Raw genomic sequence first — 19,317 nt, 5'->3', positions numbered from 1 at the left:
CTCCTGAAAGACAAGACGTGCATCTCCCTTGAGATCACCCCGGCAGAAAATTACCAGTAACGAAGGGCGCAGCCACGCAAATACTTTGTCACGTGAGTAGCATTAGTCAATGGGATGCCCATGTATGTCTTCATCGGTATCTAAAGCTGGCAGCTGCAGGTGTACTCAAAGCGTTCAGGCTAAACTGCAAGCCCGCATTACACAACACGTACATCAGCCAACGTTACTGAAGATGTTTCAACTCATACTAGCTTGAGTTATTTTATCATGCTGTTTTTAATAATTTTCTTGCCTTCACTACTCATCCTCATGTAGCTGTATGTTATGAACACTGAATTGGGCATGACATTGAGATTCTAGTGTAATTCAATCACTACGGAAAAACTGACATTCACATATGCTTGCATTTAGCCTCAACAGGAAGTCAGTCAGTCACTTTACATCAGGTTACAAGTATGATTTTAATTATTCCTCTTGTGAAAAATACTTTTCACATATGATTACTAATGAAATCAATGCAAAATGCTATCAGTTATACATGGTTTCTAAGACTCTGTAATCTCTTCCATGTAAAATATATGTTGTGAATAAAGATTTTATTTAAATTGGGGGGAAATTAGCTATTATTCTAAAAAAGCAACGAAAAATCAATACACAGCCTAATGAATATTTCAAATCTTCATATGGAATAATGAAATTCTCCTATCTATGTAAAATGATTGCAATTTAGCAGGATTCATGACGGATTAATTACGAAGAACTGAGAAGATTGTTCCCAAGTGCTGTTTCCACAGCTAAAGTGGTGGTAGCTCTGCTCTTTCAGTGATGTTTTTCTTTGGATGAAGGGTTCTGCTTCATAATTTGGATTCCCCAAAACACAGCGCAGAGGGAAAACAACACCTAAAACACAGAATCTAAAATTAGAAACAGAATATATATATATATATAGTTTTTTTAATTATACTTGTCTGTAAATATAATGAATGAAAGAGAAAGCTCTTGACCAGAAAAATCATAAATTCTCCTTACAAATGTGTGCTTTCTTTTTCTATTACTCTTCATTGGGCACACTCTTCTTTGAATTTGTTCTTCCTGAATGATGCCAAAGCAAGATAAATGGCAAAGTTTGCATGACCTTCCCTTCTTTGTAATTTAGTTTGGATTTGGAGTACTGAAAGTCATATATAACAAGAGAGGGCAATAATAACACCAGCTGTGACAGAAGGTAGGTGTAAAAATGTTAACTGGGGTTTTTTTAGCAAATGATCTGAAGAATGCTGACATTGTAAGTTGCATGGTAGGGTAGAATACCTGAAGTAGACTTGAATCTATGGCAAAAGAGATATTCTAGCTGCAGTACATCAGTACTTATTCCCCAATCTGCCATTTAAAATGAGATATAAGCTATACTGGAAATGATTTATCTTGTCCTTGGCTTTGTTCATCTGGGTTTTTTAGTCAGTGGATTTTAATGCAGATCTAATTGCCCTCCCCGCCCCCACCATTAGTTTATTTGCTGAAAACTGATTTGGCATAAGAAGGAATACTTTAGGTAATAACTTTGTTTAAAAAACAAGAGAGCAGGATGAAAACTGTGTGCATGTGTGTGTGCACATGTAAAAGATTGCCCTTTAAGTTTCTCTAATTCAGAAAATCTCAGAACGTTGGCAATTGTTATGGGTTACTGAAGCAAGTGAAAATTTTTACTGTAAGTTAAAACATTAAATTGGTACTGAAATATATTTTGTTCAGATGAGGGCTTTTTTAAATGTTGTCTGATGGGACAGAGAATGCAAACAAAGGGAGTTTTTGGGGTCATATCAGGATCAGTATTTTTACAGGTTAATTTGCAATCTAAAGGTACTGACTAGGAGAACTCCAATCCTAACATTATTTAACTTTCAACATTTAACAATGGATGGCTCAGAAATCTGCATCTCCACAGTCACTCACCAAAATACATAAGACTTGTATGTCCAATACAAATAATAAATGACCATAACACCTAAAAGGTAATCATTCTGTACTCATTGAAGTGAATGTGATGGAATCAAGCCTGATCCTTCTCACAACCTGCTGGAGACAGGTGCAGGCTTTATGTAATCTACACATTTTAGCAGCACAAGATGGAAATAACAAAATGCATCAGTAAACAGAATTACAATTAAATCTTAAAATTAAATCCAGTCCCCATTCAGCCTCCATCAAGACAAATTCCCTTCAGTTATTTTCAGCCAAAGCTTTAATTCTACTTCAGCAAGGGTAGGCTACCGACTATGTTTACATCATCTGATGACACTGTTGGTCCTGTATTTTTGGTCCCATTTCTACTAAAGACTTATAAAATTCTCACCAAAAAACTTACTTGTAAGAGTTTCAGACCTTTAGGTATGAAAGATTTTACTACTTTTTTCGCTTTTCTTCTTGTACCATCACAAACACCTTGTAAAACTACTTAGCTCTCTTTTACAGTGATAGAATGGAAAGACTTGCGGAGCAGTGCTGCAGGCACATACTCTGTGTTTTGAGGGATGCATTATTTCTATGCTGAGATGCCTCGTAGGAGAAAATCAGCTACAAATAACTATCTGTATTTCTGATTTAGCTGTTATATAATTGGGATGACTGTGAATCATTCTTTGTCATGCTGTCTCCAGAAACAGAACTTATCCACTTGTCATAATTAGTGCTTCTCTGACACGTTGCTAAACTCCTTTCATTCCTCACTTCAGAAAGATCACTCCTATTCCTGGAAGATGCATTAAATATAGAAGTATTTCATTTTCAGAAGAAGCACGTTTAAGCACATTTAATGACTGAGGTGCAGGGCATTTGTAGGGGATTAATGACTGCTGGGAGATATCACCTGAAGAAGCAGAACCATGGGCCATTAAGCCCCAGGAAATGTCCTCAGCTAGATGGTTATTGCTATTATAGCCTAAAAATGATAAAAAAAAAAACATCTCAGGTGAATTTTTCTTTTTCAAATGGAGTGATGCACTTTCGTCTTTCTTAATTAAATTCCTTATTGTGAACGTCTTAAAGCATGCAATGACTGCTTGTGGAGGCGTATTTCAAATTGCAGTTATTACATCCAGAATGAAAAACCACATACTGCACACTGTGGATCTGCAGAACTAGTTTGGCTTCATGATTCTATAAAGGTATTGATTCACCGCCTATCAACCTCAGGACTGCCAGTACTCGATGGAAATAACGTATTCATAAAACAATAATGCTGCAAGGTTGTGGGGGACAGGATTTGAGAAAAAACTCAAACATAAGGGAAAAGAATTAAGAGGCCACATCCTCCCTTGCATGAGAGTGATTCTGGCTGGGTCTACTGCTATAATGCTGAGCTACCCTGAACAGAGCCAGCTGTATGGGGCTACCAAGCAGAAACTTGCTGTGTAGGTTGGAGTTCAGTTTCTTTTGATTGCTGCTACATATTCTGGAGTTACAAGGCTTGACCCTCTTGAAGGAATGGTGCAATCAGGTGATGTCAGCAACGGAAAGCTGAGAGGGTATGTGCCAGAATTTTGAGCAGACAGTAGTGTGGGCAGCAGGAAGCAGCAGAAGAGTTTTCCACCAGGCAGCCTGAACTATAGTTGACCAGTATTTTCTAATGCCCTTGAGAAAACATATTTTCTGAATCCTATGGGCAGACATTTTGCATTTTCTGTTCCATTCTCTCACACTGTAACAGGTTAGTTTGGAGCTTATTTTTGGTTGTTGTTTTTGTTTTGTTTGGTTTTTTTTTTCCTTCTTTTGCAGTTTCTACATTATCGTCACAGAAATTCTCATTATTGTATTGTCCAAACCAACTAATATTTTTCCCTTGACAAAAATATTCACATATCACAGAATGCATATGTTTCCTCATTCAAGATAAAATTAAAGAGCATACTTTTTTTCCTGTTTTCTTACATGAAGAAAAGTTCCTCCACAAACAATATTACATAAGAAAAGCATTTCAATTCTGTCTTGAAATCAAAGAGTAATGTAGGCAGTGGTCATATACAGAATAACCAAGCCTAAAAGCAGAATTTCTCACAACCATATATTCAGCAAAGTAAAATGCAAACTTTTGCCACCTTAATATAAGTACTTGCTACATTTACCTGTTCAAGTAACTATAAATTAATTATATAACTACAAATTAATTATAGGCTATTCTTGAGACTGCTGGAAAATGACTGTGCTCTTCCAAATATTTACATTGCCACCTTCCACACAGTCTATTTCCACACAGCCCATACTCCCTCTCTGAATAAGCCTACAGAAATGTAAATAACACCATTCACAAGAACAAAGGTAGCTTAAGTAATGGATTCACTACAGTACCAAGTCTGTTCTTCATGGGAAATCCCCACTGGAGTGATCAAAGTTTATTAGGCTGTGAAGTACTTCAACATCATTAGCTACATTCAGGCACCTAATTCTGCTTGATTAGTTTTCTTGCTGATCACTAATGTTATTTTCTGATGTTTTGGTTTTTGTAACAGCTTTGTATATCTGAGTAGCCTAGACATGGTGTCTTTCTCCTTGCAGATTTCACCTGGACAGAATTAGAATGCTTTGGATACTGGTCTAGAAACGTAGACAAATGCTCAATGTTAGCCTTGCTTTAAGGAGGGGGAAGAGGCTCAGACCACACCACCTCAGATAATTTCCAATCTAAATCATTCAATGATTCTCTGCTATTCATCAGAGAAGACAGAGATGTCTTCTGCCCACACATGTTAACTCCAAACTTCGCTGCAGAGTCTCCAGTTGCACAGCAAATTTGCTCTATGCGGAGTACCACAATAAATGAATGTGTATGTTTTTGATACTCAGTTGTCTGAACAGCTCTGTGCTGGGTGCTGTATTCCTAGCTCTGTAGAGGGTTCAGGAAGATCAGCACATCCACATACTTCATTAGCTTGCAGTCCTGGTCCTGGCAAATGCGATAAACCCTGACCCCTCTCAATATATGCCCTCATCACTGACCCTTCTCAAGTGTTAAACTAGTAGTGCAAGTTCAATATGGTTAAGCTGCTTTTTATATTCTTTATCTACAAATTCTGGAGATGGCTTCTTCAAACTCAGAGTTTTCCTAGTAAAGATGGAGATCATTAACTGATGTGACAGTTACTTAAAAAATAGCAATATTAATAACAAAATGGTTGAATAAAATCTAGGGTTCACAAGTGCCTAAGTGGTGTAGTTCTCATCAATACTATTGCTGCTTTTCCCACTTCCCTAGACAGGACAGCTTCAGGTAGAAGAAGAAGGAGGAGAAGGAAATGACAAGCTGATTTTTTTTTTGTTGTGAGAGAACTATGGATAGAAAGGAACAGGGACAGCTACAATGGCAGTGGCTTCACATCATTTGTCCAAGATTTCTGTAAAAGTAACAAAATGTCTGGAAATTCTCCATAAAGGTTTCTGACACACATTCAGACTATTGGTGCAGCACATCTAGCAGATTTAGGACATCCCTGACCTAGACCATGGTGTGTTTTAAGAGACTGTTAGCACACATGAGATTAAGCTAAGCTTTTTCAACCCCCACAGAGCATATTGATAGTAAACTCACAGCCCTTTTTTTTGTTAATAGGATACAGCTCATTAGTTTTATACTTCATTTTTAACAGATAGTGAGAAAATAATAGCAAAGTAGCATATACATGTCCTATCTATTTGGTTCAATGCTTTAAACATTCTTTCTTTTATTAAAATACAGTTCAAGACTCTAAAGCTAGAAAAGCTCATTAAAACATAGGCTTCAAAAGCTCCAGTACCTTAAAAGGCTTATATTACCTCTCCAGGAAAGACAGAGAAAGATCTGGAGAAAGGATATCTATTCCTCAGTGCTTTCACAGCTGGGCACATCCTCACTATGAAATCAAGTGGACTGCAAAGATGCCTGAGCTAGCAAGGACATAAGCTGCTAAATCTCTCAGCACAGCACCAGGTTGACTCTGTCTTTCCTGGCTTTGCACATGAGCTAGAAAGTCACATCCCTTAGCTAAATACATGGGGATTTTCACACAGGCAGTGTTACTGAAGTTATATTTAGACCTAAAACAGCTTAAGTGCATCCAGCACAGTATCTTGCATCTCCACTCAAGAGAAACCAGACCACTGCTTCTCAAATCACTTGCGTAGATATACACATCCAATTGAACTGTTACCTATGAAATTCCTTCTCTCTTGGGTCACAGAATAATCCACAGCCTAAGCACTAGGATTAGGAAGGTTTTACCTCATTCCCCAAAAGACAAAACCCCCCAATAAATTGGGAAGCTTTGCTGTCAGTCATATGAACAGGAACTCCAAAGCATGTTAATAATTATAAAATCTTCGCCTTGTGATGAGCTAATGCAAGCAGAAGATGGTATCAACATTATACTAATTAACATATGGCATAGCTTCAGTAGGAAATTGTTACCTAGCTCCATTCATAAATTCCTAGATGATTCTAAAACGTTTAGACATTTCAAATTGTCCCCAAAGTAAAATGCTGTTAAACAAACAAGCAAAAAAAATTCTTTGCTGTTCAATGGATATTTAAAAATAACTTCTAGACCAGGTCCATCTCATTGTTTTGCAATAATAAATAAATTAGTAATTATAAGTGGACAATCATCAGGTAAGCTTACAAATGTCATAAAGCCTGCAGACAAAATATACACTTTGTTACACATTCTAGAGCGTGGTCATATCATAGATTTTCTCTTTGTTGTTCTTTCAGCTGGTTCAGTTTCATTGTTTTGAAAACAGAGTTCTGAAAAGCAAGTTTAAGGATCAGCAGTTGTAGAAGGCCTTAATTCTGAATGCTGCATTTGTAGTTTTAAATATTCTCAAAATGTTCAACATCCATTTTTCCTCAGATTTGAGAAATACAAGGCATAAATGTTGTCATTTATTGTATTTTAGAGGAACAACTAAAAATAAAGCGTTCAGAAAAGTTAAGACTCAAAAAACCTTATCCTTCAAACATACCAGTTTAATCTGTTGCAGGCTAACAGGCCAAATAAGATAGAGTTATTAATAGCTGTTTGTTGCAGAAATGAAATATTTGAGATAGCGCTGTCTCAATTTGGCTAAAGCTGTTGAGTTTATTTTCTTAGACATTTAAACAGGAAACGTACCCATTGAGATGAAACATTTCATTTACTTTTAGGCCTGTCAGCAGCTGTAGCATAATTACATATACCCCACTGCATCACTTACAGCTCAAACACAAATTGAAGGATAAACCAGACATCTGCAAAGAACTATTTCACTTCATAGCACACTATCTAAATAATATGGAAAGAGCAGTTTAATCTTCCTTATGCAAGAAATATGATGATCATTTTACTTTAATCAACAGTTTACTGCAAAGAGCTTAAATTTAATCAAATTTAGTCTTAAAGAATTCCATGTTTTTAAATGCAATTCTCTATGAGAGAAAGGCTGGACTTGAGTATTTCTGGGATAAAGAAAGGGGATTCTTTCTAAACAGTCATGGGTGTAGAATAAAATAGGTATTGTGCTGCTTAATCTTGTGTTGGTATAAGTTTTTTACTTAAAAGATGGGGCAAAATCATTTAAAGGAGTCCATTCAGGAGGGATCTCTTCTTTATACCCGTACCCTTGTTTGAAAATACAGAATAGAGCCAGGTTGGAAGAGAGCTTTGAGATCATCGTTTCCAACCCATCATCCAACACCATCTAATCAACTAAACCATGGCACCAAGCACCCCATCAAGTCTCCTCCCAAACACCTCCAATGATGGTGACTCCACCACCTCCCCGGGCAGCCCATTCCAATGGGCAATCACTCTTTCTATGAAGAATTTCTTCCTAACATCCAGCCTAAACCTAAACAGGATGACAGCTACAGGAAAGAAAATTAAAATTTACTGTAGTTTGCACATGGGAAAAAAAGAAAAAGCTAAACATAACATTGCAGAATTACTTAGCTGTGTAGCCTTCACCAAACAAGCATCTACAGAGATAATTCAGCCTCCAAAGTTAATTTTTATGTCAGTTTAATATAATACTATACTGATATTGCAGGAAAAACATTAGGTAAGTCAGTGTCTAATCTCTCCATCATTAGCAGACATGAAATACTGTACATTTCTACACAGATGGTTTCATTTCAGTGTGGCTATTGTGTGTAAGCACCCTGGCAGGGTGGCCAACAGAACCAAGAGTGCTCTGTCAGTCTGGAGAGCTCTGACAAAGGTGGAAGATCTCTGCTCGCTGGTATAACAATATCCTCTTGAGAGAAAGTTGAGTAGCTATGAGCTCCAAAATGGGAATTTTTCCATTGTGTGGGGAAAAAGAAAAAAGAAAAAAACAAACCAAACAAAAAACCCCAGCCTTTAACTATAACCCACAGACATTAGATCACTGACAGGAAAAACTTTACTGCAGATGTTGAAAAGAAGTGATGGGGAAAAGCTGGCTACTGTGACTAATGGCAAACGTGAAAGAAAGGAGTAAGAATGTGCAGAGAGGGACAAAAGAATTGAGTGACAAGCAGAAGGGATTTCCAGAACAGCAGGCAAACACCAGAAGAGTATTCAGGAAAGACTGAGGAAGATCAAGGGTAAAAGCCGTTTGAGACCAAGAGTGCTTTTAAAGCCAATGTGTTGTTAAGGGAAATGAATCCTTGCATTGAAAAATAAAACCAAGACAAAACCAAATAAAATGAAACAAACCACCAAAATACCCCCCCCCCAAACAATCTCCCCCAATTTCTGAACACAGGAACAGGGTTAATATCAATTGATACTGTAAAGGAAAAATCTTGCCATAGATGATAAATGCCCAAGTTAAAGATAGACAGAACACACCCATCCTGTCGCCAACCCTCTTTTGAGGCCAAAAGCAGTAAACTGTGACTGTTTTTAAGTTCCAAGGAAAAGAAAAATGTGCTGATGTCAGTCCAGCCCTCTGTCCATCCCTTTACACGGAAAAGCAGATCTCCTTCTGGCTACTGGCGTCTCTCTTGCCTGCTCTGAAGACACTCTTCCTGTGCTCTGGCTTGTTGCTTCTATTCTTGTCCAGGGAAACTCCCATTCCCAAAACTCATCTTCTGATTACATAAAAGTTGTTGTTATCATCATTAACCACATATATATTCAAATGGGATAAATCATTGATATTCATTATGTCAAGCCAATATAGTTGTATTATTTAATGAGCTTATGGAAAAAGAAATTAATTAATGGAAGTGATCCACGTGAGTCTCTACTAGGAAAACTTGGGGAACATGAGCTAAATGAAACTCGTGTAGAGAAGAAAGTGGAAGAAGAAAGAAGGAAGAATCAATTATTGTATCACAAAATGAGAGGGAAATTCAAATTTAGATGAAAAAGCAGGCATGCATATCATAACATTTCTAAAATAATTAAAAACAACTAGGAAGCATCTTTCTTTTTCTGGACAACAGAAGATTTCACAGTATTTTTTAAAAGACATATATGGAGACAGTGAAGAAAATGTGTAATTCAATAGAAATGAAAGATAATAGGCTTAAGAAAAAAACCAAATATATAAATATGCTGTGATTAATTAGTTAGGAGTACATCAGAAAAAAAAGTGTTTCTCAACCATGCAGTGCTGATACAAAAATATTTCAATATCAGTGTGGATGATATGAACAGAAACATTCTGTTTAGTCCATAGGTATTGATCCAGTCTACTGAAAGGTGACAAAGCCTGTAAGGAAAACACAGATAAGATGGACATAGTTGTGAGGCAGACAACAAGAGTGAGAAAATGTTTACAAGAGGTGACCTGTGTGAAAATATTACATAAGTACAGAATTGTCTTGGTTGGAAAGTCCTTTAAAATCATTGACTCCAACAATTAGCTAACTTTGCCAAGACTACTGCTAAACCACATCGCTTAGCATCACATCTATGGGTCTTTTAGACACTTCCAAGGATGGTGATTCAACTACCTCCATGGGAAGCATATTCCAGTGTTTGAGTATCCCTTCAGTGAAGAAGTTTCTTCTACTATTTAATCTAAACTTCCCTTGGTGCAACTTGAGGCCATTTCCTGTCACTTGTCAATAGGGAGAAGAGACCAACATCAGCCTTGCTACAACATATTCCTTTCAGAGAGCAATAAGGTCATCTCTCAGCCTCCTTTTCTCCAGATTAAACAACCCCAGTTCTCTCAGTCACTCTTCAGAAGACCTGTGCTCCAGACCCCTCATAAGTTTTGCTGCTCTTCTCTGGACCTGCTCCAGCACCTTGAGATGTCTTTCTTGTAGCGAGGGCCCCAAAAGTAATTACAGGTGGCCTCACTAGTGCTGAGTACAAGGGGACTTCCCTGGTCCTGCTGGTCACACTATTCCTGACACAGGCCAAGATGCCAGGATGTATCTATGGTGTAGCTGTACTTGATCCTTCTTCAGCACAGGATCCCTGCCAGCCTGACATGTCTGTTTATTCATAATACAGATAAAAAGACTCTTCACCTCTAACTAACACTTGCCCAGATCTGCTTTGTCAACAGTGGGTAATAAAGATGAGTCTGCCTAGCGTAAGTGACTAATGTTAGTAACTAATTTTTGTAGTAACCAGAATGTGCAAGTTTTTACTTATTTCATTCTCACATGTAGTTGTCACCTTACTAAAGGGATGAGAAGCAGGATCTGCTGCTTCTTTATTTCCCTCCCCCCAGTTTCTGTCATTGAACACAGTTGAACTTGCCTCCTGTCAGAGTAGAAAGGGGATTCTAGATCAGTTTTCATTGGCTTTTCAGATGATAACTGCAAAGATTGACAGCCAAAGCCTGAGCCAGCTCGCTCCTATTTTCCTTCAAGCACACCCTCTGTACTAAAACTATGAGACTGCTTATTCAAAATTATTTGCCTTTAAGGTGGAAAGAATAATCAAGGAGTTACGGTAAAAGCCTGAGATTCTGGGGTACTGAAACTTCACTCTTTGACAGACTAGGCAGCATGTAACAAGACACTTAGTTTTCACAGTTTCTTAGCTACAAAACAGACAATGATTGTTTCTCCAAAAAGGAGTTACTTTCCAATCCCTATTTTGCTAATATTAAGATAGTTTCATTCACTGCAATGCTGCTGAGAACACAAAGATGTGTCAAAAGGACATAGATTCGAGCCTCTCTGATTCTTTCCTCTGAAAAGCCTCATATCAATAATTCTGAACTCATACTTCCTTTTTATTTTTCTTCTTTTTTTTTTTTTTTCCCTATAAAACTTCAACAAATGTGTACTTAGATAAATACAAGAGACATACTTAAAAATCATATAATCCCATGCTTTTTTCATACTGCTCCAACTATGGGACAATCTCAGTGCCATAACTCACGGCACTAGCCACACGAAGAGGTAGAACAGTTGTGAAAATTGGTTTCCATCTCATGATTACATTGTTTGACAAATAACTCACAAATTACTCACTATTAGCAACTTCAGATTCTTGGAAAATAATTCCAATGCAGTCTTTAGTTTTCCAGAAATACATCCTTCTCTTACTGTAAGATTTTGGGTTGTTTGTGGGTTTTTTTTTTTCCCTATTCTGAAAAAAAGGGATTAAAAAGGAAGTCGTGCCCTAAATATGCTTGTCTTGAAAAAGTTACTTGGTATTGTTGTGTTTGTATGTCAAAGGGAAGACTGAAGTCTCAACAATTGTTAACCTCTCCCATGGTGTGCTAATAAAAGGTCACAAGCTCACATGTGGCTTGCAGCATGGGGAATTTTAGTGTTCTGCCAGGGATGGGACTACCCAAATGGTTTCTCTCATAAGTTTTATGCCATAAACTGTATCCTACTCAGCTTGCCGTGCCAAAACTGGACCCAAGGGTATCCAAAGTCTTGGCTGAAGGGAAAAAATGAGTGCTTCCTATGGAAGCCACAGCTGTTTTCCTGAGAGAGAGAGAGCACGAGCACACATGTTCGAATATTTCTCTACTTTCCGTTTCTGACTACCTGTTCTGGCAGCAGTTCTGAGAAAGGGGGAGGACAGAGGCATGCATCCAGCTGCTTTCAATAAGCCTTGGCAGCACAGGTACTGACGGCATGAACACTAAAAATGTTCAGAATGGAATTTTTTCTGGATTTCAAACTATAAAAAAAGGTGAGAGCATACACTAATGCTCCCCATCTTCCCATTCTAAGCAGAAATCTAATGATCAGGATAAAGACCTTTGTTACAAAAGCAGGGAGGACCATTTCAGGGGAAAAGTGACACTGCATACTATTGAAAAGATATCACTCATAGAAGTGTGTGCATCTCCATATATATGTACACAGAAATTCAAGTTCAAATATCAAAATGTGTATATTCTATGCATTTTCTAGAAAGATTTGTTTCTTCCATCAGACTGTAGGCCAAATGTCATCCATATTAATGGATTTCATTTTGAATTTCATTTTGACTCTGAAGTCAAAGAAAATACATATGCAAAGCTGTATTCTATGTCGATTTGAACCAGAATTATATATAACATCAGTTACCTCATGTGTTTCCTTGAAATCACATTAGGATGTGTCCTAATGATACTGTTCAGGAGTTATTCATATGTGCCATTCTTTGCCTATACATACTGATGTCCAATGAACTTTTCAGAGATATTCTTGGTTAAAAGTCTATGCTTCAGTTCTGGACTGATTACATAGCCAGATTGAAGCCCTTAAATTGGCACTACTCAACATTTTTCTCTAGCTCTACAAGTATTTCTTAAATGGACTTAATCAGTCCAACTGAAGCACAGTTAATTAGTGCAAGTAAAAATGGAACAGTAAATATAGCTGATAAGTAAACAGCACATACACAAACTGTAAAAACCCTGGATTTAACAGTTATTCTTCGTTCAGTGCATCAACAGAAGCATTATCAGTTAAGTTTACAGTTCACTAGTTAATTTGCTTATTTTAAGGACAGCTCTGTCAGTGTTGCTTATGGCTGCACCTGTTTGCTACCTGCAGTGCTCAGTCAGTGCCTGTCCCTTCTGTCACAGCCTCTCTTCCAATGAAATGAAGAAACATCTGGCTACAGACGTAGGAAGTAAGCAGATGATCAATGCTGTCTGCAAAAAGCTTTGGGAAAGGGCAGCTCCACAGAAGTGGTAATTCTCCCCAATAAACAGTCCAAAAGATATTCTCCCACAAGACATCTGAATGATGTTTGCTTAAAGGCTTGTAGCAGGGTGGTTGACCAGCTACTGACCAGTCTTTCTCAGGGCTTTTCCTCTCTGCACCATTGTTCATCAAGACTTCATTTACATTCAGTCACAAAATTGTATTGTTTTTTGTCTTGATTATTGCCTAGACACCAATTTCTACTTCACCTTGATGAAACTACGGTACCAATGCTCTTGCACTAAGAGCTAAGTTGCTCTCCTAGCTGGTACATTCCCCCAGCACAACATTAGCTTTGGCTTAACAGCTTCCACAAAGGTATTCTGTTATTGAGTGCCTTAGTGCTCCTTCAGACCAGAAAAGTTAGATCCACTCTGAGTAGTGATCTCATAGCTCAGCCATGCCAGCTGCTGCTCCCTCCTTAGAGATAGAAACCACCAGCAAGATGGATCATGTAAGAAACCTTTTAGCAATGGAACAAGAGGAAGAAAGTGGTTTTGCTTGACCAAGCCATGAGAAGTCAGCAAGTCTGAGCTGGTAAGGAAGTTGCCAATTCAGAAAAAGAACTACTGTATTTAAGCCACATCTTGCCTAAAACTGTTCAAACAAGGGAAAGAGTTATGGGAATTTTGCTGCCTGTATTGTACACCGGAGCTTGATTCTGCCCTGTCTGTTTCTCCTTTGCAACTCATTTTCATTGTGCTTCCAAAAGAACCAGTGCCTGACCTTTCTGTTTTCTTGTCCTAGTATTTATAACAGAATCCACTTCTCTAGTAGCTTAAATCTTTGTGATCCTCCATTTTTCCCCCAAAACAAGTGTTAGAGGTCTTTTAAAATATCAGATGGCTACCTAAGATAAAGTGTCCTTTCTGACAATAAGAAATCTCCCATTACCTTTCAAATGAAAATGTAATAATTGTTCTTTAAGGATGGAAGATATTTTGCTGATGGCTAATAGTATAGGGCATAGTACAAGCTTATGTCTAATTTATTTAGTCATTTGAAATAGTTTGCTGTGCCAGCTCTTAATTATTTTCCTACCCTTCAAGTGACTTGTAAGGAATTATTCTATCTTTATTAAATGAATCTCCTATTTATATGTCCCCCAAGCACTCTCAGAATAGGTTTTTGCATATACATCAGCCAAATCATACTTTCAGCAGTACTATAAAAACACAACATTATTTTTCTTTTTTTGTTGAAAGCCTGCATACCTCAATACTGAATCATACAGAAAATATGGAAAATAAGTGTTATCATAAAAATCATTAGAACAGGAGAGTGAAAGAGGACAGGGTTAAAGAAGTGTAGACACACTTCTGACAAATACATATATATGTGATATAAGACCTAATCTTGCAACCCTTACTCACAAAAATGATCTTACTAAAGTCTGTGTGTGGAGGTACATAAAAAATGCAGGGTTAACCCTGAAAGGCTGAAAGAAATCCACTTTTTTATTTTCAGCTATGAGAATAAATATTGTATCATAAAACAAATGATGTCCAGATGAGTAAAATAACTTAGCAACAAGATAAAGTTATAGAAAACTTATAGGCACGTCTATAGTGATGACAGATAACAGAATCAAAGGAGAGGCTATTACAGACAGTTTGGAGGATGGCATTGAGTCTCCTCGTGATTGTTAAAGAAATTATTGTTAGATCCTGCAGGAAGATTAGTCTCTTTCTAAAAGGATTTGCTACTGATATTGTAAAGAGCACCATCAGAAAGAAGCAATTTTTGGAAGAAAGGAAAAGCTGACCGCTTTAAAAAGTGACTTAAAAGCACCTCTAGCTGCCACTAAATAGAGACAAAGAAATTAATGAGCTGTCCACAGATAGAAATAAAGCATATCACAGTGTTTATGCAAATGCCTTCAGGAACAAGGATAAAAATGAAGAACCAATCAAGTATCAACTTAGATGTTGTATTTTTGAACATTAGGTCTTCCTTAACAAAACTCACACAATGATTTAATTAAAATGCACTGGTTTCTTCTGGCTGTAGCTAGCAGCTTTCAGAAGGACCTTATTACAGGGCTGATTGTGATCCACAGAAAAAGCATTGGATCAACATGCTGCACTCACCGGGCTCTCAGCCATGCTAAAATAATGGGGAACTGTAGCATGGGTGGTGGCTCCCAGAGGATCTCTGCATCCACTATGGGCAAGCTGGACCTGGCAATGGTTAAGGCCACTTTGCAAGTGTGTCCCTATGTACAGTTTCCAAAACAGGCCTTGAATGGGCTTATTGTACAGTTCTTCTCCCACACACATTCAGAACAAGGGCAAGTAATAACTGTAAAGTGAAAAATTCATTTGTAATGTTTTCATAATTTTTCCAGTGGTTTGCCAATCTTATGAAGTCAAAGTCTACTGATTCCTATGTAATTTTATGTTCAGTATGAAAAGACAATTGTCTAGAAAATGTGAAAGAGAAAGAAGTAACATTTATTTATATATCTTTAGTATAGCTAACCAATTATAGAGCAGGAAAAAAATGCACCAACAATCAGATCAATATTAATGATTTTATATCCATAAACCTTTTCTCTTTATGAAGCAATGTACTGGGATATATCCATTTAAAAACCAATAGAATAAGAATTCTATTCTGATGGTGTAAAATCCTACCATAGGTTAAGCAGGTGGTGTGGTTGATTAAAAATGAAATAAAATGAGTTGTGTGACATGCATGTGGCTCTGTTGGTAGCGCTTCAGACCCTTAATGGGAAGGTCGTGAGTTCAAGCCTGCAGCGGGCAGTAGTGTCCTCCCTACTCTAGTCATGAGGTCTGTGGTGACAGGTTGGACTCGGTGATCTTTGAGGTCTCTTCCAACCTTGGTGATACTGATACTGAAATACTGATACATATCTGGAAGTAGAAAATAAGGGTAAACACACATACAACTATCATTATTCTGTCAAAGCATATGAAGCTTTTGCATGGGATTGATATGACTGGACCATGTCACAAAGATGAATGGGGAGGAAGACCTTATCAACTCAAAAGGTATAACTGGATTTAAGCTTTCTCTCTTGCTTTCAGCACTAGAAAAATGCAGCTGAAAATCAGTTTTCTCCACAGAAGTTTTCTATGCCTCGGCAAGGTATGTTTCAATGTATTTTTAAAATAATCATTTATTCAACACATTTCAACCCTTCCATTAGACACAGATTTTATGGAGTCACAATAGATTTATTAATCAAAATTATTTGGCTGTTTCCATACAGATTCTGATTTTCCTAGAGATCATGCCTTATAACAAATGCTTGATGTGTCTGCATCATATTATTAACTCATTTTTTCTATTCTATCAACGCTAAACATATGTCTGACCTTGTATGAAGACATCCTATTGTATTCCAGACATCTGCCCTGTACAAACTTATGAGCTGCTTGACAGCTTTTGGAAAGACAGTCCCTGAGAAGCCTCCAAGAACTGCCTCTCATCTTTTGAGTCCAGTTGAATCTATCTGGTGCATCAAATCTAATACAAGAGGTTTTATAGCTACTGGTAACTAGGCAAAAGCATGCACAGGTTTAATGGAATCCAACAACCCTGATTCTCCAGCTGAAATAATCAGATAGAAATTTACAACTCTGTTGATTTGGAACAAACTTTGGCATAAATATTGAATTATCTTGGAGAAACTGGCTACTTGTGGCTTGGACAGTCATACTCTTTCCTGGGTAAAAAAAAAAACATGTCTGGATGGCTGAGACCAAAGAGTTGTGGTGAATGGAGTTAAATCCAGTCGGCAGCTGGTCACAAGTGGTGTTCCACAGGGCTCAGTACAGTACTAAGGCCAGTTGTTCTTAATAACTTTATCAATTATCTCAATGAGAGGATAGAGTGTACCCTCAGTAAGTTTGAAAATTACTCCAAGCTGGGCAGGAGTGTTAATTGGCTGGAGAGCGGGAAGACTCTACAGAGGGACCTGGACAGACTGGATCAATGGGCCAAGGCCAGATGTATGAGGTTCAAAAAGCGCAAGTGCCAGGTCCTCTACTTGGATCATGACAGCCCATGCAACAGATGCAGAGTGGCTGGAAAGCTGCCTGGCAGAAAACAACCTGGGGGTGTTGGTTGATAGCTATCTGTACACAAGCCAGCAGTGTGCTCAGATGGCCAGGGCAGCCAACAGCATATCAGAAATAGTGTGGCCAGCAGGACTAACAAAATGGTTGTCCCCCTGTAGTCAGAGCTGGTGAGGTCACTCTTTAAGTACTGTGTTCAGTTTAGGGTCCCTCACTACAAGACATTGAGGTGCTAGAGTGAGTCCAAAGAAGGGCAACAAATCTCATGAGAGATCTGGAGGATAGATATGAGAATCACCTGAGGGAATGGAGTTAGTTGTACTAGGGAAGAGGAAGGTGAGGGGAGACTGTATCACTCTCTACAACAACCTGAAGGGAGGGTAGAATGAGATGCATGTCAGGCTCTTCTTCTAAGTAACAAGCACTAAGACAAGAGGAAATGGCCTCAAGCTGAGTGAGGGGAGGTTTAGATGGGACATTACAAAAAATTCCTTCACTGAAAGCATTGTAAAGCATTGCTATATTCTGTCCAGGAAAGCAGAGGAGTCACCACCCCTAGAGGTATTAAAAAGAGGTGTAGATATGGCATTCAGGGACATGGTTTATTGGTGGACCTGGCTGTGCTGGGTTAAGAGTTGGATCTTAAGGGTCTTTTTCAAGCTAAATGATAGTACAAAGTGAGACTTGAATTTTTTAATTCCTATTTCTCAAGCCATAGTAAGCAGGCAAACTGTTCTACATGTGCTCACTCAAATTTGGTTCCTGGTTCAAGCAGTAGTGGGTTTCCTAAAGCCTTACACAGATAAAACTTGCAACCTGCTATCATCAGGTCAAACATAGGGCAGAAGAAGCACCATTCAGAATGAAGTCACAAGGAGGCATATTTACTCATCTAGTGACTCGGTACTATCTTCTCAATGCTAAAGAGATAAAAAAGCAAGAGGTCAGCAGCATCTGCATATTGGTATATATCCCCCGTTAAGCTTACAGAACTTAAAAATATAAAAAGGCTCTGGGGACACATCACAAATGTATAAAGCACAAAGAAAGTTTGCCTCTTCCACAGAACAGCAGTCAAACTCTTATAACTGTATTTTTGCTGCTCTCCTGAGGAAAACTCTCCTCATGCACTGATGGTTAAATTCATTGCATAGTTCTCTCTCTGTTTTTTTTTTCCCCCCCCTTCATTTCTTTCTTTTCACTGTTCTGCTCATCATCCTGAATCTCACCACTAACAACAATAAAAACCAACCAAACAATAAACCTCTGGTGTTTTTAGCTCTTGTCTCTTCAATCACTTTATCCTGTCACTCTGCCTGTACCAAACTCTGCTGGTACTCATGTACTCATGTCTGGCCTGGCTTCCCACATGCTGTAGGAACTACACACGTTTTTACCACATACCAACCCCTCATTCCTCACATACCCAGTTCCCATCCTGAACAGCTCAGTTTGGACCTCATCCCTGAATATGTGAACGGTGGTAACATCAGACTAAATTATGGAGCAAAAAGGTGAGAAAGAATTGTAGCTAATAGAAACAAAATTAAGGATTTATATACTCATATTAAACAGCTTTCTAAGAGATAGGTTCTCTTTGAAAGAGTGAAAAAGGAAGGTGCTGTTTCTGGGCCAAGCTTTCTGAAAGAAAAAGAAAGACAGAGAAGGAAATGCAAATGAGGAGCTGACAGGTAATTTTCCCAACTTAGGGTAAGGAAGGACAAATGTGGGTGTATTTAAGTAATTTCTGTACAAAGTAGACATGCTAGATAAATTTGGAATTTGGATTGTTATCACTGTTCAGGCATTGTAGGTGATGAGAACATTGTAAACAAGTGTATACATACACACTCTAGGAATCATCACATATATCAATTCTGCAATATGAAACATAACTGTAGAGGCATTACACGGGATCTGGGTATTAGAAACATATGACTGGAGGAACTTTCTGAATCAAGTTCAGTTCCCACAGTGATAAGAAACCACGTAAACAAATATTTTGTCCAGAAAAAAAACACTGCATAGCACAAGCTAAAAATATTTTCCCAAATGCTTTGCCCAACTTTAGTCTGTAACAAAATCACAAAATCTACAAGTGCTATCTGCAACAAAAGAGCAGGGAAAGCCATAGTGGCATTCTAAGACACATACACACTGAAT

The 19,317-nt window shown here is 37.9% G+C and overlaps 1 protein-coding gene across 2 annotated transcripts in view; it reads right to left on the bottom strand.

Annotated features, from left to right (window-relative positions):
* Positions 1-442: 442 nt before the first annotated feature.
* The window catches only part of AGMO (alkylglycerol monooxygenase), a 195,093-nt gene continuing 176,218 nt past the window's right edge, over positions 443-19,317 (bottom strand). For both annotated transcript variants that reach the window (XM_068152499.1, XM_068152500.1), the window contains one exon: positions 443-900. In XM_068152499.1, coding sequence (XP_068008600.1) covers positions 820-900 — 81 coding nt within the window. In that variant the 3' untranslated portion in view covers positions 443-819. The remainder of the gene's footprint in view (positions 901-19,317) is intronic.

This window comes from Melanerpes formicivorus, unplaced genomic scaffold (genome assembly GCF_026170545.1).
Source record: "Melanerpes formicivorus ecotype bairdi unplaced genomic scaffold, bMelFor1.0.p_v2 SCAF_23, whole genome shotgun sequence".
Classification (NCBI taxonomy): Eukaryota; Metazoa; Chordata; class Aves; order Piciformes; family Picidae; genus Melanerpes; species Melanerpes formicivorus.
The sequence above is the reverse complement of the archived record's forward strand: the minus strand, read 5'-3'. Positions and strand labels throughout refer to the sequence as shown.